Below are 26,035 nucleotides of genomic sequence, written 5' to 3' on the forward strand. Positions count from 1 at the left end.
AAAATATCGTTTTATATAATAATTTATTAGTATCACCTCAAAACAACATTAATTTTTGAAAAAATAAATTTTTTTACAATATTTTATCATTTTTCAAGTTTTTACTTTTTTGAATGACAGCATACATTTTTAAATTCATATTCCAAAGCTAAATATTTTTCAAAGTAATTCAATACATACAATTTTAATTCCAAATAATTAATTAATTATAAATAAGCGAAGTAGTGGTACAGGGGCATCCCACTAAATTACGAGTATAGTTGTGGGACTAGTAGTGGTACTCCGATCATCAAAATTTTAAAAACGTAAAACTAAATGACTTCACATTTGAAGTTAATTTTTATATTTCAAATTACTATGGAAAATATTCTATTTCAAAGTATAAAATTCAAAATGTATGGTCTCATCCGAAGAAGTAAAAAAGTTTAAAAAAATTTAAAAAAATATAATTTATTTTCAGAAACGTTGTTTGAAATTACATCAAATTATGTAAAACAAACATTAAAAAAAAAAAGTTATCGAAATATTAAGTGTACAGACACTTAAATGTCTTAAATACACCTTGTATATCAAAATAAATCATAAGTTCATGTTGTCTGTGAATAGTTGTGAATAGCTCATATATTATAAAGAATGTATATTTTGAAAAAAGTATGATTAATATTTATCAAAAATTATCATCATAGTGCATTAATGCGTTACCTATGTATCAAAAATTCAAAGAGAAAAATTGTATTTTTCGATTTATATCTTAATATTTATTTTATTAATATTAATTTTATTTCTACTTAATGCAATTTCTTTAGGTATCTAGCCCAGCAGCTGATCCTGAGTTTTATCTTTTTAATGAATTCAAAAAGTTATTTTTTTTGAACTATTGTCATAAGTTATAGCCTATAGGTACCTAATAATTATCCAGCAACTACCTTACACGTTTTATAATTATTTTCTCTCGTTTGGCCCATAGTACTAACTTATTTCGGTGCACATTACAAAATACCAGCAAATTTGCGTTCTGCAGAACCAACTTTTTGTTGTCAGTTTTAGTCCTTTAGAATTAGAATAGATTAACAATGGAAAATCAACCTTTAAGTTAAGAAAATTATATATATATATATATGTCGCGGCTCTTTAACGATATTTCAATTTTTAGAAGTCAATTGATATAACATCATTGACAATATATGTATTTAATTTTTTTGAAAAAAAAAAAACAAAAAAAATCGTGCAACTAAACAAAACTTAAATAAAATCATTATTGTAAGGCGATTAAAAGAAGAATACACGGCACACTGCTGCAGTTACACCATATATTGTAATTTAATTGTAAATTATAATATATGTATATTATATCGACTCAACCCGGCATACCGAAACAATAGTTTGATATTAAATTGTAATGAGATGATGTCGGCGACAATTTATGCTCCGCGTCGCGCCGGACGTCAGAAACGTGAAATAGGTAGGTAGATAATAATTATTATTAATTTGTGTATGCGGATGACCTATATTGTAATATTATTATTGTCGGCGTCGACGGCGGTGCGTCGTAAACCACTATCGGACGATGGCTGACCGCTGCGAGATAAATAAATTCGAATAATTAAATATATAGGTAGTAGCAAGTACCTATCTATATATATATATATATATACATCATACGTAGATTATTAAATACAATAGTAGCCTTGGTAACGGCCGTTTTGCAGATATTAAACAATAATCGCATACGGAAATGTTAAATTAAACGAACTATGGATACGCAATCGAAATTTGTTTGCACAAATAATAAATTCATTGATAAATATAATATATTATAGGAATTTTTTTTTTAAAAAAAAAAACAATTTTTTATTACAAAGCAAAATTATTTGAATGGCCAATGGAGCGGAAAACACAAACACTAACGTGAAACCAGAAAAAGTCGAAAAAAACAAATCAAAAGAAAAGAAAAAGTCAAAAGATCAAAAGCCTTCGGTGTTAGAATCGCACGGATACTATGTGGGCCCGAGCGTGGGTAGTGGATCGTACGCTACCGTTAAGGTTATAGTATAATATAATAGTATTAGATTCTCAGCTAACACGATTCGCGATCGATATATTTTGTTCTTTTAAAATGTTTGATAAAAAAAAAAAACACATCGCATAAAATATAATATATAATAATACGTCATAAAACAATATGCTGTATATAGATCGCACGTTCCGTACGTCATAACTGCAATGTGGCAATAAAAATCGTCTCGAAACTTCAAGAGGCTGCCGATTATCTAGAAAAATTTCTCCCCAGAGAAATCGAAGTGGTCAAAGGCCTCAAACACGATAATTTAATCAGATATTATCAAGCGATCGAAACGACGCACCGGTAACGAATATTATCGATGCCTTTTATTGTACATTATTATTGGGTGCATAAATGCACGTTATGCACCTACCTCGGGCATCGGTAGAAAAATATAATATACACCTCGAATTTTAGGGTTTACATCATTATGGAATATGCGGAAAACGGTTGTCTGTTGGACGTCATCAAGAGGGACGGCAAAATAGACGACGACAGAGCTCGAAAATGGTTCATGGAGCTCGTCAACGCCATAGAATATTGTCACAAAAAGGGAGTCGTTCACAGGTACCACCGCCGCGCGTCGACCGGCGCCTAGCGATATAAATTATGGACCGCCGTCGTTTATCGGGAAATCGTTTTTTGGTTATTTTCAGAGACATAAAATGTGAAAACCTGTTGATGGACACCAATTACAATATCAAGTTATCAGATTTCGGGTTCGCGCGGAATAACATGATAAAGAAAAACGGTCAGATGAAAACGAGCAGCACGTTCTGCGGCAGTTACGCTTACGCGTCGCCGGAAATACTGAAAGGCATACCTTACCAGCCCAACGCCTCTGACATTTGGTCCATAGGGGTAGTGCTTTACGCCATGATATTCGGAACACTCCCCTTTGACGATACGACCTATCAAAAGTTACTGAAAGTAGGTACCAATTTTTTTTTTTTTTTTGCAACATTATACAATATAATGTATCGACTCGCGGTCAGTGCCGTAGTGAACTCCTATTGCCGGTGAGAAAAACCGGTAAAAAAAACCCGAATAGACTACGAACAATTTTTTTAGAAATGTCGTTAAAGCCACCCGGAGGGTAGAGAGTTGGGTGGATTGAAGAATTCTCGCGATCGGGTTAATATTAAATACGCAATAACTACTCTACCCCGCGGGGGTTCTAATAATAATCGTTATTACTCTCACCACGCCACTGAACGCGAGTACCTATCTATAGTGGATGATTTCTGTATTATACTATAATCAAAAATGGTTTGGCGACGAATATTTTGTTGTTTTTTTTCTTTTCTATATTTCACTAGCAAGTTCAAAAGCCAGTGTCATTCCCTCGAGACATAATTATTTCCGATAACTGTAGACAAATGATAATAAAACTATTGTCACCGTTAAAAGTTCGTTTGAACATATCAGATATAAAAATACAACCGTGGATTCTTCAGGCAGGTACGACAACAAGACCTACCGATAAAACCGAATCCGAAAAACCAGTAACTTGACAAGTAATTAACGATAAGATATAAATAAATATGTATAGATAGAGTGTTGTCGACGGATCTGTTTACGAGGAGTTAAATATAGGCAATTTACGAGCGCACGTGTGCCATAATAATAACAATATTATAAAATGCAATAATATGACGTGTGTCAACGTATGATTTCGTAAATAATTTATTACCCCATTTAGTGTGAGTATCGTGTCTTTATCGCTGTAATGTTGATCTACTCGGTAGTGAACGCAACGTCGCCGGCAGTGAGCTCGAGAATAGATTTGTGACGATTTAAGCACAAAACATGAAGTAAATTTCATAATTTTGTCATAATTTGACGCAGTAGTCCTACATCCCTTATACATAAATTGTTCTCGTGCAATATTGTATTCCGCTTTTATCAAATGGTCCGTTTTAAGGAGTTCAATAAGGACAAAATTAAGAAGATAAGACGCGTACGAGCCATTGAATACATATATACATATAATATACTATATACAATATATACAATATTATTAAAAACTGCGCATAGGTTGCTGGGCCCATTTTTATACAGGCGTGTCTGGATCATCATAGCCGGTGAGGGGGGGCAAAACTCAAATGTATGATCATTATATGAATCCTTCCTCCAGTATCCTATATTAGACTGTTCCCAAACTATATTAATAATTAACTTCACACTGTTTTTCATTTTAAAGTTCATAAACCGCAGTCCTCAGAATTAATATTCTAAATTTAAAATGAGTATTATCATAATATGTTGATATTATGGGTCTATACTGGGTTGTTATAAAATATAAAATAAACACAATATCATGTGTATCAGTGCCCAGTGGCGCCTCCAGAGGAGGGGCTAAGGGCCGCCCCCACCTAAATCAGTAAAAATTGTACCTATATTGAAAAAAAAATTATAAACAAAAAAACATATTATACTATCGATTATCATAGACACGTACGAGCTTGTAGATAGAGGTATGACGGTATGTAAGTACCTACCTGATATTATGAAGAGCCTATAATAATTAATTAATATAAAATATACTATGATATTATTGATATTATTTTATTGTTTAAACGATTAATTGCGTAGCACAAATTTCTATATGGATTACGGAAATACCAAGAATAATATGAACAATTAAAACTAAGCCCCCTCCCCCCGACTGAGTCTCTGGAGCTGCCCCTGATATGTTTAAAAAGCAACAATATTGACTTTAAAATCGATATTGTTTTTTCGTATAAAATGTAGATTAACCATTTTTTAATGAACTATTTTTGATTTTTTATTATTATTAACTAGTTCAAAATTGTATTTATTAATATAGACCGGTCGAAAAATGAAGCCAGAAGAAGAAATTAAGTATTAAATATTGGTAAAATAACGCACAGATTTAAATTTTACCTAAAAAACATCAATACATCGATATAAATGATATAATTACGAATAATTAAATTTGTTGTTATAAAAGATTTTAGACAGAAAAAACTGTTTGTATTGTTGTGTTTGTTCTCTTTTCACATTTTACTATTTTAGTCGATAAACATTTTTCTGTTTTTGCAACAGATTATTTTTAGTAAAGAGAATGTCAAGTAGGTTAATAGTTAAGTTCTTGGTCTATAAACTGTGAGCAATTAAAAAAACCTCCAGATAGGGGGACAATTTGATAATGTATAAATTTATAAAGAACAAATGTTACCTACAACATTTGTATGCATAAACAATTTGTTTTAAATCAAGACTATAAGCTAAGGATAAATTATAGACGCAGAATAAATCAGTCCAAGAAAGTATGAAACAGTTCTAGTTCTAAGCCCCAAAAACTTGATTAATTTATTATTAATTAGGTTATTAGTGTACACGTTATTATTATATAGGTTTAACTTGCACACAACAATTAACTATAATACATTTAGACATTTAGTTATCATTAACTAACGAGTTTAGATATGGTGAAAAATTGAACATAATAATTTTAATTTATATTGAGCCCTCCTTTTTTATGGAAACAAATTTTGAGATCTGTTAATGTACTAAAACATAGATTGTACTTAGTTTTAAAACAGGTGTATTAAGTATTAAGAAAAAGTAAAATTATAATTTAAGTTATTGAAATGCCCAATAATTATTACCAATATAATAATTTAATAATAATTTATAAAAATGTATTACCTACATAATATTATTATTAAAAATAACATGTTATTTTTAAGCATAAATAATTAAACTAACTTACTTTTTATACTTAATTTCAAATAAAAACTTATAATATAATTAAAATCAAGACTGACGATAATAATGTTTTGTGTTTTATCAAAGATTGTCACTTTGGATAGTTCTCACGAGAAGTCTAATCTAAAGAATCGTTCAACATATTCTTCAGACTACAGTTGTCTACTTGAGTTCTACAAACAAATAGTTGGGCTTCAGATTGATGGTGGATTAGACAACGTCATAATATAGGAAAATATTGAAACACATTAAATATAACATAATATTTAAAAAACAAAACAGTTCATCTTAGGGCCACATATACAATATTAAATATTACAATCATAAATCTTAAAATTCATTAATAATATAAGATATAATATTAAGTGTAATAGTTAACAAATGAAATATATTTTATAACATAAATATGTAGGTATAACTATTTTAATTCAGTTATTAAAAAGACCAAAAAATATATTATTTTGAAACTTAAAAATTAATTACACGATCAAGACATATTTCAACAGCAATTTTATTTTAACCGATTAAAATTTTAGGAAGGGGATTTGATACTGACCATTACTAAGTAGTCTAATATTAGCAATCTTCTAAGTATGAACATGTGGGTCTTGTAAATGTTTAGGTGGAACGCTTTTGCCTAATATGTACACAAGTCAATAATGCTCTTCAAAATATTAATTTTTTTTTTTACTTATCTTTGCTAACAACTAATATATTTATTATACAACATCTATAAAATTTAAAATAAATAAATCATTTTAAAATAAAAAATATTTAACTAAAAAGTAAAATTAATAATGTGTCAATAATGTTTCAAGTAAACTTAATGACAAATTCAAATATACATAAAAATAATTTTAAATAATTTTTAATTTTTTTAAATATTATGTTAGTTGTTACAATTGGTAAAGATAAGAAAAAAATATTTGTGAAGGACGTTAATATCGTTAATTGTGATAACATATTATGCATATACAATATACATACTATAAAGTATAAACTATAAAATGTATCTTTTAATATATTTGAATTTTTCATTAAGTTTACTTGAAAATAACTCACACATTTTTAAATTTACTTTATAGTTAAATATTTTTATTTTAAAATGATTAATACTCAAAATTTGAAAATTAAATGTTGAAGGGATTAAAAATTTAAAAATAAAAAAGTAGAAAAGTAATTTTCAAGTAGTTTACTTATCAAATTCAAATATTTTTTTGGACAATTTATATAATATAAGTATTTATAATACTAGTATTTTCAGTCATCAGTGATGTAGACATGATTTCTGAAGGGGGGATAAACAAAAAAAAACTAAATGAGAGAGGAAAATTGAAAAATCTCCCACCCTTGCAAAACTTTTTAAAATATACTTAGTAAAATATAGGAACAAATGAGGAACAATGAATATAATTTGAATTGATTCAAAATTCACATTAAACACAATATGGAAGATTATTCACTCCAATACTCCATAAAGTCAAAATTTCTGTATTATAAAATGCTACATCATTAAATGTATAAATTAAATAAATAATAATTAAAGTAACAAATCTAGTTTTCTATTTTTTTTTCTAGTTAGTCAAAAACTTGTGCTGTAATTAAATATTTCTATAAACTAGCAGAAGTGTTAGGCCATTTAGCTGTTCCTGTAACAAATACATTTTCACACATTTTCAACAATCTCGTGAGTGTCTTTTTTTAGATTTCAGATAAATAAATGGTAGGTACATACTATTTACACAGGCTCACAGTGGAAGCATAGCCCATTTAGTCGAGCCTACATACATATTATTATATATAAAGTATTGTCTCTATAAATAATATTAATATAAGATAAGCTATAATAAAGTTTAAACATAGTTGTTATTGACCATTTCGACAAAATAAACATTACTTTGCTACAAATAAAATAAAATAAAAAAATTATTATGGTCTAAAGTCTTGACAAAATTGTCAAAATTCAATAGCTTGATAGATAATAATATCACAAAATATTATATTATAGTGCATACTGTATAATGTAAGCAAAAAATTAATAAAAAGCCAATTGGGGGGAGATCTGACCCCCCCACGTCACCCCTTGTAATCGCCACTGTAGTCAGTACAATTAATATAAGATTAGGTTTAATTTTTTAAAAAACCTAACTAGTATAGAATGTCTTTAAATAGGGATTATTCACTAAAAAATTAACCAATACAATCACATAGATATGCATTTATAAGATTTGATTATATTTATTAATAATATAAATACATAAATTTAATTTAAAAAAATAATTCAATAATATTATTAAGGTACAAAAGTTAACATTTTAGAACAATTTTAAAAAGAGATCATATTGTCAATTCTAGTTATAAAATCTGATCTTGTTAAAATTCAGTCTTGTTATGAAAAATTTAATAATTCAATTTTTATAATAAATGTAAAAAATAATGGAAACAAAAAAGTAAATATTGTTCATATTATTCTCAATAATCAATATCGTAATCCTCAATCATATCCATAAAATTTGTTAACCACATGAATAACTCTTGAACCTTAGTATCATCAAATTTCTTTAAACAAACACTGTTCAAATCTTTAAAGCAAATCGATAAACATTTTAATGTATCCTAAAAAAAATAAAAATTATTAAATTTGTATTGTGCATTATTTTTATACAAGAAAAATTACCTCTGGCCAAGATAATTGTAAAATTGACATAATTTGATTTGTAAGTTCATCAATAGTAAGAAAATTGTTTTCTATAAAATATTGCATCCAAGCTGTTATTTTTTCACTTATAATAGCCTTATGAGAATTTGACTTCTCTGACAGAATATATATGTTACGTTCACATATTATCATTGAAACAGTATACAGATTTTCAGCCAAATATGGATGATAAGCTTTCATCACATCTTTATTGAACAACTTTGGCATTTGATACGCTGAAACAAAAGTACTTAAGTAAATTGTTTTAAGATTTTTGAGAAATTCCAATTCATTGACTATTGACATACTTGCTAATAATAAATTATCAATTAGTCTTGAAATTATAAATCGGTATAAGTTAGATTCCATCTTATTTTTGTTTTCTAAAACAATTTTAAATTTTTCAGAATATTCTAAGATATCATCCGATGATAGTTTATAGTTATCAACTTCGATAATTTTTAAACTAAATATCTGAAAGGAATAATATAAATAATTTATTAGTCCTGTTCACATCATATTGTTTCATAAACATAGATTATTATGGTAAATTTAAGTTGTAGCTTAAAACCGTGTATAATACTTAAATATTAGATAATATATTGTCTGTAAAAACATCAAACTAACAAATGTCTGTAACTGTAATGATACTAATATTTTGTGTATATAATCTAAGACTGGGTAAGTTAAATATTACTTTTAATTAGTTAAGTAAAATTACATAATTTAGAAAAATATGAATCAAGTTAAAATTTTGAAATAAGTAATTCTTTATGTGTTCATGACTTAAAAATAACTTAAATTTAATTTTCTAACTTATTTTTACTTATTTTTACTAATATTTCTTTAAATGAGTGTATTAAATAGTCTATATTGCAAAAACCGCAATGACAGAGTAACATAATATTTACACATAAACTAAATATTTCATTACTTTTTAGTTATAAAATAGTTAATGAAGTGACTATTTTTAATAATATATACTTGCATTCAAATCTATCAAAAGTTCATTTTCTGGAATAAACAAATCTTCATCTGGCTCATCACAAAGAGTTGGCATCAATAATTCACGAAGATTATTTCCATCTTCATCTATACTGCCACTTTTTAAATTTGTTTTCAATTCAGTGTTAATATAAGTAATGAACAAATCTGTTAACAAAATTATTAATCAGTGCAATGCACAAAGATATAAACAAGATGCAACATTATTACTTTTGATATTTATATGATTCTTGACCCAATCTGTTACTAGTGCTTTAAATTTACGAACTGTAACAGCAATGCAAAATGGCAAGGAACCAGGATTCACAGATTCAGAATCTAATAATTCATTAATGGAGTTGGGAATATTGTTTCTAGAAAAATGATCTACATACTGTTGAATAGAAGAACTCAAAAATAAACTACACTTGGTTACATCATTTTCGTCAAGTTTAAACTCTACATCCTGTAAATATTTGTTTTAGTTATTAAATAATGTCAAATACATATTATGATTAGCAAAATAATATTTTTATTCACTGTATTTTTGCTGATATGTTCTTTGAATTTTTCACACACAATATCAACAAATTGATTCTTTACAGCAGCTATACCTTGATTTTGAATCTTTTTAGTACATGAAGAAGCAATTCGTTTAGCGATGAAATCAACCGTAGCCAATACAGAGGGAGAATGGTTTTCAAAGAAATGTGATTCTAATTCTAACTAAAATTAAAATATCATTATTTTAAAATGATAATTTTTTATTTTTTGTAAACTGTAGACTTACTTCTATCTGCCGATTTTGGTTTATTTTTTGGCTAGGTAGACTTACTGTAGGCGATAAAAATTTTATCTTTTTATTATGAACTTTACTTTCTAATACAGTGCGATAATTATTTAGTTGTGGGCAATAGTGATAAATTTGCTTTGTATTTACTACAAGATCATTTTTTAATTCCTTCGCAACATTTTCTATAAAATCTGAAACATCATAAAACATAAAATAAATTATGTATTAATCACAATACCAATAATATGTCTTATAATATAATAAATTACTTTTATCAAAACATCTTTTTGAGTCATCAAATAGTGTATGAGGTTCTATATTTATGTGTTCAATTAAACAATTAAACTGTAACCTCAGCATTAGTTTGGAAGCAGTTAAATCAGAATTTACCATACACAGAGAATATATCAATGTCAGTATATCTTTATAAAAAGGAGTTGTAATTGAAATTGGATCTACTTGGTACAAATATTCAATTATCCATGAAGTAGTTAATACAATCTCACTATGTCCATGTTTAAGAGCACAGCGTAATTTGGCAAGCAAATTTATTGGAGGTAAAACCTAAACATTAAACAAAACATTAAAATTAAAACATAGATATATTATTCTAATATACAAATACCTTTGATCGTACTTCCCATATATATTCTTTTAAAGTTGGATTTAAAACATTATAATCTTTATATGGATTATATAATGTAAAGGCTAAAAATTTACTCAACAATCTTAAAGTATCAACATAAAAAAAGAAGGTTTGTTGATAAATTGTACCTTAAAAATATAATTTTTTCTTTTTAACAATTTGTATTTTTAATAAATTAAATAGTACACACCTTCTTGTAGTTCAGAAGCCCACTCCATTGTATTTAATACATCAATTCTATGTACTAAGGTGTCTATTAAATGTTTACAAAAAACTCCATCATCTAACAACATATTAATAAATTCTTTAAAAAACATTTGCATGCCAGGAAATTCATTAGCTGGATTAACACTATATCCACTTGTATAGTCTCGTTTAGTAATTCGCTGATGTAGTAATTCTAACTTTGAAGCAGATAACTCCTTAATAGTTTTGTTTTTATAGACATTCTAAAAATATATATATAAATCAAAATATTAAATAAATTATATAAATGTTATAGTAATATTAAAAATTACCTTTGATTCTTCAAATGTGGAATTTATCAATTGAGCAACAAATAATTTAGCAAATTTACTCATATTAACAGAGTTCTTATTATCATTAAGCATTTTCTTGATATTTTCAAATTTCTTAGGATCAAGTTCATACTGATTTTCGTTTTGTTTCCAATTTTCTAGTAAATCATAAAATGCATCTCTTTGGGTTTTGAAAGCATAAAACATTTTTATTGATGGAAAACAATCTCTGGCATCATGTTCACCATCAAATTTTACCATATCTTTTGATATACTTGAACTTGAAGATTTTATATCATCATTTATGTTCTGAAAACCAAATAAATCTCATTATTTGTATACATCTTATAACTAAATATATTTTATTAGCATAATATTGTTGTGTATATTTACTAACTAATGAGTTAAATTTATTTTCAAAAGTTTTAGCCAATTCTGGTGCATATGTGTTGATAACTTTCTGTTTTAAAATGAGATTAATAATTGGTTTTTCCAAATAAGTTAAAACTGAAACTAATTGTTCTATAGTTCTTGAAGCAAAATAATGACAATCATCAGATGATTTGAAGTACGTATTATTTGAACTAAAACTATCATTATTAGATTTTATTTCATGATTTTTTACAGTAAGAAGTGTAAATACATAACCTAATTCATGAAACAAATTACATAATATATTAGAATTTATCATCGCGGCGTACAGACTTCCTAATATATCCAAGGGTCTTCGTTCTTTCTTAGTAATATCTGAAAAATTGAACATAAAATAATTTCTAATTATTTAAATATTAATAAAAATTTACATTAATAGACTTAGTTTTGAAATCAAATCTATCTCTTATAATAAATATTATATTTCTATTATTATTAAAAAAAACAGTTTCAAATGAAAATAGTAATTAAATTATTTAAATAACTGCCTTTTGTCATTAAACTGGACCCTCAATAAATAAGAAAATTGAAAAAAAATATGTCACTGATTTTTTATAATAAGCAATAATGATTAATTGCAAAGTGTATAAGGTTTTATATTAACAATTCAAAAATTAATTAATAATATTTTAAACGGGTCTACAATCTATATCCTATACAATTTTCTTGAATAATTTTACAAAATTGACAACTAACCAGTTATTTTTGTTTTGTTCAATTTTGATGTCACGGTATGTATTTGAACTGTCTTTTTGCCCTGACTGTTGGAACCTTTTGTTGTTGATATTTTAGGTATTATTCGTTTCACCATCGGTGATTCAACTTCTGGCACATTAAATGCGTTGTTTATAACAGGCTCATTCTCATCTGGCTGATTTACATATCTGATAAAATTAACAATTTTATGTTAATATTTATAATTATAGTTTAGATTTATAATAAAATGCAATTAAATCATTTACTTACTGCATAGTCTTATTATGAATAAAATCAATCACGTAAAATGTGAATTCTATTTTACCTACACCATGCCGAACATTCTATAATACATAAATTATAAATTAATATCCCTTTAAGAAATGTTTTAAAATATATATTTTTAAATATAATATACACAGCAAATGGTTCTAAGTGGCACTTGTGATTCAAATCATTAATTTTAATTTAAAGGTGTAAACGACAATCTATATTTTACAAGCTGTCCCCGTGCACTTCGTAATCCATACAAAATGTACCCGTGTTAATTTTGGTTGCCTATAATGCTAACAATGCTAACATTTAGTATAAGGATAGAAAATATAATTTTGGTTTTCTGATTTGGTGAATAGATGATCTTTCTAACATATCGATTTTACATAACTGTCCCGCCTAAAGTTGCATTTTTTCAATTGATTAATCAATTATGTATCATTTATAAAAATAATCTATTATTCAAATAATGGCACAGCCCTAAACATAATAAAGAGGTAAAAAAAAAAACTATCTTATCTTATGATAGAGATAAGATTACACACATTGATCATAATTTCATCAAAATCAATTTCCGATTTCGGAATTCATCGAGAACATCATACTCGTCGAACACCAAATTTTTAAATATATTAGTTAAGTATTTTCGTATTATTAGGCATCTATTTTTTTTTGAATATTACTTAGATTCAATGTGACAAATGATGCAATTAGGGTTATTACAATTTCATGTTAAATATTAAAAAATATCTGTGGAGAGCCACCCTTTACACCTAACGGTATGAAAAATAGTTTACATCATTCTCTCAGACCTACTGGATATACACACAAAATTTCATTAAAATCGGTCAAGCCGTTTTAGAGGAGTTTGACGACATACATTTTCCATTGTGACACAAAATTTGTATGTATTAGATTTGCTTTATATGGGTTTAAACAACAATAAAAAAGAATAAAAATACAAAAGTACAATTTTTCAAGGCATAAGTTACGTTTATAAAAATTACCTAAGTTACATGGTGCATGTACATATATTGTTTAAACGTCTAATACTTCTAAACACATGATAAGATTTAAGTGTAACCAACATCAATATAACAATAAATTATTATTACATAAAATAAATAAATTTATCGCATATTCCCTTTTGTCGTATAACCATCAAAACATTAAATGCATCAATCAAGTAAAATTTCTAAAAATATTAACTATGAACTTACACATGGTTCAAATGATTTAATTTTTTCCAAAATTTCATTTATATTAATATTTTCTTCCAATACATTGTTCATTAAACTTGCACATCGAACTTCAGATTTAGACATATACTTTTGCATGGTTGGTCTTATTTTACCTAGGATTATATCTTAGAAAATCCAAAAAAAAAATAATAATTAATAGATATGTCATAGTTATTAAACAAAAGCATAATTTATTAATACACTCATAAAATTAACAAAGATAAATAATGTTTTTTAATTATGCATAATGCATAGTGTTCTAATTAACAAGTATAAAAATTCGACAGACACCAGTGATCAGTATAGGGAAAGTGGCGCTCTTATTGCTCAGTATACTACAAAGTGTATTGTTAACAGCCACCCACCGACTTAAAGTTATGTCCTCCAGAATGGGAGTTAAATCTAAGATAACGGTAACAAACGTACCTTTTAAAAACATTGTTTAAGAATCAAATAATATGTACAAGGACATCAAGACATTAGAGAAAAGTAAATGAAGACATAAAACTGGTTTTAATTTTAGGGACAGAATGTATGGGTACTTTTTCATCTCAGAGCAACATTACTATTAGTAAAAGAAGTAGAGAAATAAAAACTCTGCTTAGAAGGGCTACAACAAATAAGATGAAGTGTAGAGGGTACCATAGTTATAAGGATATTTTTTTCCTCTACAATACATAAATATATTGAAAGACAACAATTTAATAAAAAAATTTCAATATAAAAAACCTAAGAATAATTTTTTTAACAATTAAATTCAAGTGGTTCAATATAGTATTTTTAAACAAAAGAGGAAGAATATGATTTCTATGATAATTTATAAAGGATTTTAGAAAATATATATACCTAGGGATAATGACAAAATACAAATGATACTAATTGACATGAATGCAGATAAGAAAAGAATAATCATTTAAACTAACAATTAGCAACCAATCTCCAAGAAACCGTGAATAATAATGAAATCTGAGACCAATAAATTTAGTCACTAAAAGAAACTTAATTTTATTTTGCTAATAAAAATGTTTAGTACAAATTTCAGGGGGGTTCTTTAAAAAAATAAAATTTAACACACGCTATTACATTACAGATTTAAAAATAACATAAGAAATATTTAAATAAACTATGAAATTACAAAGAAGAGTTAAAAGAAAAGAAAAAAGAGTTAACACAAAACTTGTGAAACTAGTAAAAAAAGTAAACATCTAAATTAACGCACAATACATATAAGAGCGAGGACGGATGACAAGTAAAAGATATTTTTTCGAAGCGAAAAACCTCTGTTAAAAGTCAGACAGAAGGACGGAGAAAACTATCTACGGATATTAATATTGATGTAAATTGCTCTAAGTAATTAACAAATTAATCATCAAAAACTTACGAAAACGAATAAATTTTAACGACTGCTAGTAGACAGTCGACACACCAGATCAAAAAATCAAAATTAATATGTTGTAGAAACTATGTTGTTTGAGATTCATAGTAGGTAGTATTAAAATATGAATAAAACTTCGTCGACGGAAATGAATAGCGAAGGAAAATTGTCGGTTAATAACAATACCGATTACTAAAAAATATTATATTGACGTGCTAATGATAATAATAATAATTTATTATAGAGCGATAATAACGAAGGCTCGTGATAGATAACGGTGATAACGAAATGAATTTACCGCCAAAACGACGCAGGCCACTGCGGTTCATTGTTTCCATACAGAACTGTTATCAGTAAAGTTAGTGACATCAGCCATGACGAAGCAACATTGTTATTCGTTTGGTTTTTCGTGCATTCGTGGCTCGTGCTGTCAACAACGACAACAACTTCATACATTTTGTGTGTTTTGACTGTTTTGAGCGCACGAGGACTCTATAAACAGTACGCCACGATCGTCTACCGATAGATAAGAGTCATATTTTCTTTGTCCTCACGAGTCACGGTAAAATTTGTTTTTTGTACACAACAACATGAGATTGTTCTCTCTCTTACATGAGTTACTCTCTTTATTATCTATGGTTGAATTAGAGCACTAGATGTACCTTTATAGTTGAATCCGACAACCCGTACCAGGAGTTCACAGTACTCACCAACAAATACTGGTAAGTTACAGTCACGAGTCCTCTCGAAACATAATGCAAGACCGTCGCGATCTCGGCATTTTACTAATTCTGTTATCTTCACAGGACCAAATCGTTTTGCTTACGGAGTACAAAAAATTTTACTCCATTTTAACGGGATTTTCCGTGTGTATAATACCTACCTTTTCTAGCCGCCCAAATGTCTTCTAGCGATTGTTCAAGCGATTTGTGGGAGGAAGAGGATTCCAATATTTCACTAGAAGTAGAAGATGGAATAGGTAGACGAGGAAATAGATATGAGTCCTGAACGACTACTTAATTTGCATATTATATCAAATTTATAATTTTTTTATTTTTTATATTACTTTTCAGAAGCCTATAAATTCATAAATGGGTATATAAACAAGGTTTGGAATGATATGAAAAGAATTGATTACCGATTGGACTGCGAATTGGGCGTAACACCAATTGACGATCTACCTCCTGCAGAAAGACGGAAATGTATGGAAAATGAAGATTTTTTATTGTCATTTCCATTGACAAATCCGGACGATGTTATTGAACTTGAATCAAGGCTAATAAATAATCCTTTAGGTTTTAAAAAAGCATTTGTAAGTTATTTTATATTTTATTTATTATTTTGCTATTCTTATAATTATCACCACAATTAAAAATACGATGGTTGCCCAACAAGCTATAACAAGGTGTTGCCCATAGTTTCTTTTAACTGCAGAATTGATCAAAGTAGTGAATTTAAGTAAATAATCTTATCTCTATGATAATACCGCAGGCAATAATAATTAACAATATTCTTATAAATTACACTACCTTAAACCTTTACAATTTAATAATAATGATTTGCAAGTATTTTAATTTATTTCCTCTATTTTTTATTTATACAGTGGTCACCGCTTATTGTAATCTTGGTTAATGTTATCAATCGTTTATTGTTATCTAAAACTATAAGGACGGGCCGGATGTATACTTATATGTGTAAATTATGTCGGTTATTATAATCAATACGCCGCATAATGTTATCAGTTTAAGATCATAAAATTAACATTATGTATGAGAAATTGTGTAAGACATTGGAGGTTTTACAGAAAGTATCGAGAACAAAGAAGAAAAATATGAAGAAATAGACTTAGATTTTGAAAATTGATGAAAATATACGTACTATATAAAATTTTACCGACAAAGATATTTTATATGCTTTATCACAAACAAATAAACCTGAAGAGATTGAGTATGAGCGTCAAACGGATACTGAAAAACCTCCAAGTTCTTTGGAAATGAGAGAGGCCCACGAGTCTTATAAAGGGGAGTGCAACATCACTCGTCAAATTTTGAACTACATTATAAGTGTGAACGACTTATCAATGATCTTTTAACGGTACAAAAAGAACAGATATCAATAAAAATATATTGTTCAAATTAATAATAATTAATAGTCAATATAATATGTATTTATATTTTATTTAATTTTTTAAACAATATTAAAGTTTGTGTATCTACCCACATAATACTTTAAAATTTAAATAGTAATACTTTTGTTTAGTGTTATCAATCGGATTATATTATCAATTATGTCCGTACCAAAGTTATTACATTAAGCGTCGACCACTGTATTTCATATTAAAAAGTTGAATATGTATAAGATTAAAGCACACAATACTTATAAATTTGAGATAATATCTTACCTATTTAACCTGCAGCTATATACTTATACAGTGTGTTCAATTTTAAAAATAATTGGAAATATTTTGAACGCATGACTTTGGGTTTGATTCGGGGTTTTTCTACTGCGTTCAGGACATATAAATACATCTGATTTGGATAAATTCTAATTTTTAACTATTTTTATCTGTGCATGCGCAATAAAAAAAAATTTCTTAAATAGGAACCACTATTTTTGATACTGGATTTGAATTGCCTTATTTTTTTCAACTTCGTTGAGTGACCATCTTATCTTTAATTGTTATTATCGTATGCCTATCACACTCCTTATAATATTGACTAAAGATGAAACAGAGCAATGAGCATCAAACCAGGTCTCAGGACTTATAGCACTTAAAATCATTAAAATAAGCGCTTAAAAACATTATAAACTCTCAAATAAGCATTTAAAAAAATTAAATTTGAGCAAAACTATTTAATCAAAAAATAACAATCTTTTTTTTTTTTTTAATTATAATTTATAATTGTGCTATAAATAATATAAAAAAATAATTAGGAAAAGTTTATAACTAAAAAATAAAAATAATCATTTTATTTAAAAAAAATCAAACTTCACTTAAGAGACATTTTGCCTTATTGTTTATAAATTTTCCAAGCGATTTTCCGAAAAAAACTATAAAAAGCAGAAAAACTGGTCAAAAAAACAAAAATAATCAGAAAAACTGGAAATAAGCATACTTTTAAAAAATTGTTAAAAAAAAGCACTTTCAAGTTTCATAATTGAACGTGTTTTTACATGACACACAATTCCATAGCACTGCTACATTTTAAGCAAATGTTTAAGTCTCGAGCCATGATCATAACTATTTGAGATATTTTATTATTTTTTTTTTTCACCTGATACTATCAATAAAAATTTCTAATTTTTTTATATTTTAATTTTCCTTTTCCTATTTTTGTTTTAAATTTGTAGTGATAATTTTTCTAATAAATAAATCAAATAAGCTAAAAATATAATTTAATTGGTTTTTCTTAATAAAATAGCCATGCTCATTTATTATAATTGTTTATTTAAAATAAAATTGTTTCCTTATCAATGTTTGAAAAAAAAAATAATTAACTAAGCTAATATGATTTTTAATATTTTATTATTGTATAGCGTATGGGCATTTATTTTATTAAAAAATGTTTATTGTTCACAGATAGACTTTATTACCCCTGTATGTCCCGATTGTCCAATTGGTTGTGATTGTTTGCCAGATTTAAGAATCTTTGTAGGAGTAATTTTACGTTTATTGTTTACGAATAAATTTGCAAGCATCTATTCTGGTAGTGAATTTCAAACAAATTTTAAATTTAGTAATTCAAAAGTTGCCAAGGTTATTTTTTGTAAGTACCATTGTACTTTATGATTAGAAGTCTTAATCTAATCACATATTAAAAATAATACTCTTTATTTGTATATTTATTGTTATATTAAAATACACCCTTAGATTTAACAAGAAGCAAATACAAAAATGTTACCAGACAGCAAGTTTATTTATTAATCAAGAAATGGATCAAATATGCTACGCGACGCTATAAATTGAAACAAAAGAACAAAAAACCAAAAACAAATAAAAAATGTTCTGTTTAAAATCTTATTATTAAAATATAACTTCATTATTTTTAAAATATTATATTTTAATGAATAATTGGTTTATAAATTAATTTATAAACGATAATAAGTTGTAAATTAAATTGTAGTGTGGGTAAATTAGAACAATCATAAAATGTCTACCATGAGCATTGTTTGCTTTTCAGCTTGTATCTGTATTTTATTTAATCTTATTTTTTATCAGTGATTTACAAATGTAATTTTTTTCAAATTTCAAATAAACATTTAATACAAAGATAATTTGTTCTGAAGTAAACCCGTTTCTAAGTTTAAATTTGATTATTGTCTTTTATTTAATTAACAAATAATTTGTTATATTAGTGCCTGGTTGCATAAAAGTCATGTGTGACTAGTTTTATGCAACTGGACATAGATACTTTAATTTGTTTATAAATTATTGAAATTTTACATATGATTGCTATTATTATTGATTATTATACAATATACTATAATTACTAGGGAACGGATTTAAATGCAAATTGCATTTTTTTCTACGAAATTATTGTTGACACGTGTAGACACAAAATACATACATCACACAAGTTACAACAGATTATTACCCGCATTAAGGTAAAAATAAGATAAGCTATTTATCTAAATTCTAATTTTGTATTGCACTGTTGAGTTGAGTCGTTACTTTATCGTTTAGTATCGCGTATAGCCTCGTCGTAAAACGTTTTCGAGTGATTTTCGCAGATGTATTTAGTTTAGTTTTGTTTATTCCACAAAGTTTTTGAAAATGCCTAAGGCCAAACCTTCAGATGTTTCTCGTTTGCGGTCCTACGTTCAACAATATGGGGAAGAAATTTTTTCTACCGATGGAAGCGTTCTATTTTGTAAGATTTGTGAGGTCAGAGTGGCAGCCGAAAAAAAATTTACTGTGACACAACATGTGAGTAGAGATAAACATTTACGTGCACTAGAAATTCAAAAAATAGAAAAAGCGCAGTTGTTCAGACATTATTTAATACCATTCCAAAAAATAATGCATTTACTACAGATCTTTGTACCGCAATGGTATCTGCTAACATTCCTCTTTTTAAACTGAAAAATGAAAATTTCCGCAATTTCCTTTCAAAGTATACTGGCCAACATATTCCAGACGAATCCACAATTCGAAAGAACTATGTAGGCAATACTTACAATCATACAATTAATTCTATTAGGACTTGGAGAATAAAAAATTGTGGGTGAGTATAGATGAGACTACAGACGTAGATGGCCGATATGTCGCCAATGTCATAATCGGCACTTTAGAAATTGGATGTCCCGATAAAACTTTTTTATGTAATTGCGAAGTTTTAGAAAAATCAAATAATAGTACAATAGCTAAATTATTTGATAAATCTATGAGCTTGTTGTGGCCAGAGGGTATTAAACACGATAATGTACTACTATTTCTCAGTGATGCAGCACCTTATATGGTGAAGGCAGGAAAAAATATTAAAGCGTTTTGCTCAAAAATGGAACACGTTACATGTTTGGCACATTCCCTACACAGAGTAGCTGAAGAAATACGTAAACAATTTCCCGAAATTGATGCTTTTATTTCGAACGTAAAAAAGATTTTTTTGAAATGCCCATTTCGAGTATTAAAATTCAAAGAAATGGCGCCAGGGATACCAATGCTAACTAGGTGGGGTACATGGTTATCGGCAGCCATATACTATTGTGAAAATTATCAATTGATTAAATCTGTTGTAATGGGGTTTGATAAAGAAGATGCTGTAGCAATTGAGAATGCACAAAAACTGTTAAATGATAATAATTTGGAACTAAACTTGACACTTATCAAAGCAAATTATGGAAATTTAGCAAAATACATTACTACATTGGAAACATCTGGATTATCGTTGGCTGACGCAATTAATATTATTGCTCAAGTACAAAATGAAATCGGAACAGACAACAGTAGTATCGGAAAATCCATTAAAAAAAAACTAGAAGTTGTAATTGAAAAAAATTCGGGATTCAAAACAATGAAACATATTTCAAATATTTTGGAAGGAAAAGCAACATCTCGAAATAATACAATACCTGAAGAACTAACTGCTGATGACATGGCTCATTTGAAGTTTGCACCTATGACGTCAGTTGACGTGGAACGAAGTTTCTCGAGATACAAAACAACACTGGCCGATAACCGTCGAAGATTTCTGTTCGAGAATATTAAGCAGCACCTAATTATACAGTGCTATGAAACAAAAGGTAAAAGTATAACGAATATACCTATCTAAATTGTATACCTATTAATTTTTTATTTTTTTAGGGAAGAAGAATGAAGTAGAAGATGGACAAGAAGATAATTGATTTTTATTAGATTATTTAATTTTTAGTTTTATTGTATTTAAATATTTTTTATCTGATTTTTCATAATTTATATATATATTTTATAATTTTTTTTAAGTTTTTAAGGGCATTTTTTTAAGGCATTAAATCGGATTTTTTTAAGGCATTTTTCTTGTTTTTTAGAGCATTTAAATCCGTTCCCTAATAATTACTTATAATTGTACTACCTTTAAGATTTTGAGTTGTAATTTATAATTGATGTGTATTTAATACTGTGTAAATACTTTTTTTAAATGTTGGTACCTATTTGTTTGGACAATAATTTTATTTATAAACAAATAAAATCAAACAGTAAACTTACAAAACATTTACATTTGAAGCATCATCTTCAAAAAAAAAAAAATTAATATGATATAATAATTTACTCATATTATACATATTTAAATATACATTTCAATCAATAAAATCAAATAGGTACTAAAATTATAAAAAAAGTATTTTTTTTTTTTAATTTTTAGGTTGATAAGGAATATATTTTATTACCTACACACACGGATAAATGAAAACCACGGTTAATCGAGACTTTTTATAACAATGTAATTTTTTATTTAATTATAGCTAGAAGTATATACAATAATGTTATACATCTACAGTCTATACTTGTTTTTAAATTTTTGGAAGAGTTAGCATGATTAATCGAAGTTCTACTGTATTTCAAAATACTTTTGGACTAGCCTATGGAATGATGAGTCCTGCCTGTTAAAAAATGTGTCCTAAGTTGCGTTACTTTTATTAAATATGAAAATATGTCACTGTTTACTAATAAGCTCAAAACTTGTTTATGTAAATTTTGTTTTAAAACAACAAAAAACATAAAAATGGTAATATACTATCAAGTGTAATATTAAAGTTTCTGGAGCTCTAATTTTTTTCTCAAAATAATAAAAACTTAAATTTTCATAAAATAATTAAGTTTTTATATTTAAGAGGACGCCTACCCGCATATGTTGTCTCTGTCTTAATAATGTACACCATAACAAATTTTCGTTCAACAGAACACATTTCATGATTTTGGCTTTAATATTAAAGTAAATTTACCTATCATCAAATTTAAAGATAAGAATATTATCTAGCAAATTACATTTACATATGCTTTTATTGATTTTATTATTTTTAATTTAGAGTGAGTTATGAAGATTTTAAAATTGTAATGTTTTACATAGCTATAACCCACTATAAAATGATAATATCAATAAAAGTATATGTTATTTTCTAGAAAATATTCTTACTTTTAAATTTGATAATAGGTAAATTACTCTATTATTGTAATATTAAAGCTAACATCACAAAATGTGTTCTACTGAACGAAAAATTGTTATGAATTTATGATGTACATTGTACGTTAGTAAGTCAGAGACAACATATGCGGGTATAACTTCCTCTTAAGCATAGAATATATTATTCATAATCTCAAAAAAGGGTTCATCTCAAAGCGTAATCACTAATCTAATCTAAAATCTAACGGTAACATTGCTATAAATCCACAGACATATAATATGTCTGTGTATAAATCTTAGTATTAGTTATGGACATAAAGTATCTATCTCGTATCTTTTCTGATAATTTATTATTTAATGATATTGTAAGAATCAAATTTTTTAATGTATTTAATTAAGAATTAAAAATTAAAAATGTAAGTTTATTTTGATTTGTTCTTACTTTAAGCCCAAATCTTCTGCAGTTTTATTCCCTGCTGTAACTCTATAAGCTGTTTATATATTTTATTTTGTTTGGGTAACCCAGAGTTACATCCAGCCGACCTAAGCACAAAACACTTAAGAGACATCAGGCATACTAGATAAGTAAAAACAATTAATTTCAAACCACCTTTATACAAAAAGAGTATGTTGTGACTGTTGTGTACTTGTGTAGGTATTAAAACTTAAATAAATAACAATACTGCAAAAGAGTACACTAGGATAATATGAAGTAAATAAGTACTGTTATTGACTATTGTACACATAAATTTGATAGATATATTCTTAGAATAACTAAAATATGTACGTAGGTATTTACAAAAATAAACAAATCATGACAAGCAGAGTTAACAAATCAAGGAAATAATAAATTTATTATTACTTTAATTAATATTTAATATGACTATGGTAACAATTTTTAATTATAACACAAATAGGTAGCATGTCTATATCTCCTCCACAAATCACTATTCCCCATAAACAGTGGGTAATTATCATAGACCTTATACTATATTAGGTTTATGGTAATTATCAACAATTGTATTATTGAATATAGATTTATGTTAATCAAAATCCATCTAAGTTATTCATTATTTAATTTTAATTGATATGTAGATATGACAGATACCTATGTTATATTTTTGTGGCTTTGCAATTATTCGTGTATAATACTTCGTTATTATCGCGTCTATAATAAATTTTAATTATAATCATTAACTACCACGTCAATAAAATATTTTTTAGTAATCGGTATTATTATTAGCCGACATTCGTTTTAACATAATTTTACATCGCTATTCATTTCCGTCGACGGAGATTTATTGATATTTTAAAACTAGGTACCTATCACGAATCTCAAACAACATAGTTTTTTAATTTTGATTTTTTGATCTGGTGTGTCGACTAGCATTCGTTAAAATTTATTCATTTTCGTAAGTTTCTGATGACAAATTTGTTAATTACTTACAGCCATTTACATTAATATCAATATCCTTAGATATTTTTCTCCCTCCTTCCGTCTTACTCTTAACAGAGGTATTTCTATTCAAAATACTACACTTGATAGTATACTACGATTTATATGTTCATTTATTGTCTTAAAACAAAATTGACATAAACAAGTTTTGAGCTTAGTATTTTAATACAAAGTACAAACAATTAACATTTAACAATAATACAATTCATATACATTGCGCGCAGATCGCGTATAGTGCACGTACACGATGAAAATAATAAAACATTTTATAGATTATAAAATAATTAACTGAAAACGATAAATTATTGAATAAAAATAAAATCGTATAATTGCACATAAGGTATATATAACGATTAACGTCATATAGTGAGTTTCAAACCATACTACACCGTCGATTATAAACTACCACTAGTACCCACCGCGGTGACTGAATAAAAAAATCAACACGAAAATAAGAACAAAATTTTTTAGTAAGGCCGGATAATGATTGTGATTAGTCGAAGACGTCTGAACTACTCCTGTGTCACCGGGTATTAGCCGACGCACAATGGAGCAATGATGTATTTAATTGTTTTATCCAGTAAAGTCCAATCGCAATTTCAACTTATTTTTGTTCGATCGGGTTTTTAGGCCGATTGTACACTGTTTTGTTGAAACAGGTCTCTGCCGTACGGCTGGGCTGACGTCGACTACCACGGGCGTCCTCACGATTGATAGCTGTGGTTTCGGTTGTATATATACATAGAACATCGGTCCCAGTGATGACTGGGTAGAGCCAGTGCTGATTTCGAATTCGAGCACCGCGACCGCGATCTGTCGGTAATGGATAGTCGTCAATGAGCGTCTGGCGACTGTTCACGCTCCACGTAGAGTTCACTGTCATTATCGAATACTTGAAATACTTAGTGGTGGTTCACGACCGCAATGCACCAGCAACAGCAGCAACACCGGTGTTTTTATTTTTATGATCATCGGCATCGCAATAAACCTAAATAAGTTTAATCAACGCCTCAACGGTAATACGGTATCACCATGTCTAGTCGTCAAACCTTAGATCGTATTATACTTTTATACTATGAATGGAGCCGGTATGCGGACGTTTGGTCCCCGTCATAATTTTATACTCGTACAATTAGTCCCCAATGTAAAAGTAAAATGGTAAATACAAAGTATTTTTTTACCAATCAATAAACGTTCTTAAAGATGTTTTTTCAATAATATAATACTTTTAAAATATAATAGGTAATAGTTATTTGTTTAAAAAATAAATAAAAATGAACATAATAATAAATAATATCGTCGAATAAAAAAATAATATAAGTATAGATAGATAATATAATAATTACAATTTATGTAAATCTCGAAAGTCTATACAAATAATTTAAAAGATCGTCTTTTGAAAAGTTATTATCAAAACTATTGCAAATAGAAATAATGTTTTTTTCTTTGTCGCTTACAGATTTCATAAAATTATTTAAAAAAACATCCTCATTATTTTTTGTCAACGATATCATAGTTGTTGAAT

General features: G+C 27.2%; 4 protein-coding genes across 5 annotated transcripts; 3 read left to right on the forward strand and 1 right to left on the reverse strand.

Moving 5' to 3' along the window:
- The first annotated feature begins 1,875 nt into the window (after positions 1-1,875).
- On the forward strand, positions 1,876-3,576 carry LOC132924975 (testis-specific serine/threonine-protein kinase 3-like). Its single transcript, XM_060989410.1, has 5 exons — positions 1,876-2,043; positions 2,196-2,365; positions 2,480-2,629; positions 2,719-2,992; positions 3,382-3,576. Exons 1-5 carry the CDS (start codon positions 1,876-1,878, stop codon positions 3,574-3,576), a joined length of 957 nt encoding a protein of 318 aa, XP_060845393.1.
- Positions 3,577-8,068: 4,492 nt separating this feature from the next.
- Positions 8,069-15,663, reverse strand: LOC132924629 (codanin-1). Its single transcript, XM_060989046.1, has 16 exons — positions 15,460-15,663; positions 14,058-14,203; positions 12,835-12,908; positions 12,565-12,752; positions 11,834-12,183; positions 11,437-11,745; positions 11,109-11,367; positions 10,898-11,046; positions 10,542-10,836; positions 10,270-10,463; positions 10,020-10,205; positions 9,711-9,945; positions 9,484-9,647; positions 8,804-8,969; positions 8,475-8,731; positions 8,069-8,413 (listed from the first exon to the last, which is right to left on the reverse strand). The coding sequence occupies exons 2-16, from the start codon at positions 14,172-14,174 to the stop codon at positions 8,270-8,272; spliced, it is 3,087 nt and encodes a 1,028-aa protein (XP_060845029.1). The 5' UTR covers positions 14,175-14,203; positions 15,460-15,663; the 3' UTR covers positions 8,069-8,269.
- A 154-nt stretch (positions 15,664-15,817) lies between these two features.
- On the forward strand, positions 15,818-19,762 carry LOC132924632 (uncharacterized). 2 transcript variants are annotated; one of them, XM_060989049.1, is made up of 6 exons: positions 15,818-16,015; positions 16,102-16,175; positions 16,260-16,432; positions 16,527-16,765; positions 19,034-19,220; positions 19,325-19,762. In XM_060989049.1, the coding sequence occupies exons 3-6, from the start codon at positions 16,354-16,356 to the stop codon at positions 19,465-19,467; spliced, it is 648 nt and encodes a 215-aa protein (XP_060845032.1). In that variant the 5' UTR covers positions 15,818-16,015; positions 16,102-16,175; positions 16,260-16,353; the 3' UTR covers positions 19,468-19,762. The 2 variants fall into 2 exon arrangements, with proteins under 2 accessions (XP_060845032.1, XP_060845031.1); XM_060989048.1 differs by having other exon boundaries at positions 15,818-16,175.
- Positions 19,763-19,951: 189 nt separating this feature from the next.
- Positions 19,952-21,939, forward strand: LOC132924631 (uncharacterized). The gene is made up of 2 exons (XM_060989047.1): positions 19,952-21,696; positions 21,758-21,939. The coding sequence occupies exons 1-2, from the start codon at positions 20,838-20,840 to the stop codon at positions 21,796-21,798; spliced, it is 900 nt and encodes a 299-aa protein (XP_060845030.1). The 5' UTR covers positions 19,952-20,837; the 3' UTR covers positions 21,799-21,939.
- The last annotated feature ends 4,096 nt before the right edge of the window (positions 21,940-26,035 follow it).

This window comes from Rhopalosiphum padi, chromosome 3, assembly GCF_020882245.1.
Source record: "Rhopalosiphum padi isolate XX-2018 chromosome 3, ASM2088224v1, whole genome shotgun sequence".
Taxonomy (NCBI): Eukaryota; Metazoa; Arthropoda; class Insecta; order Hemiptera; family Aphididae; genus Rhopalosiphum; species Rhopalosiphum padi.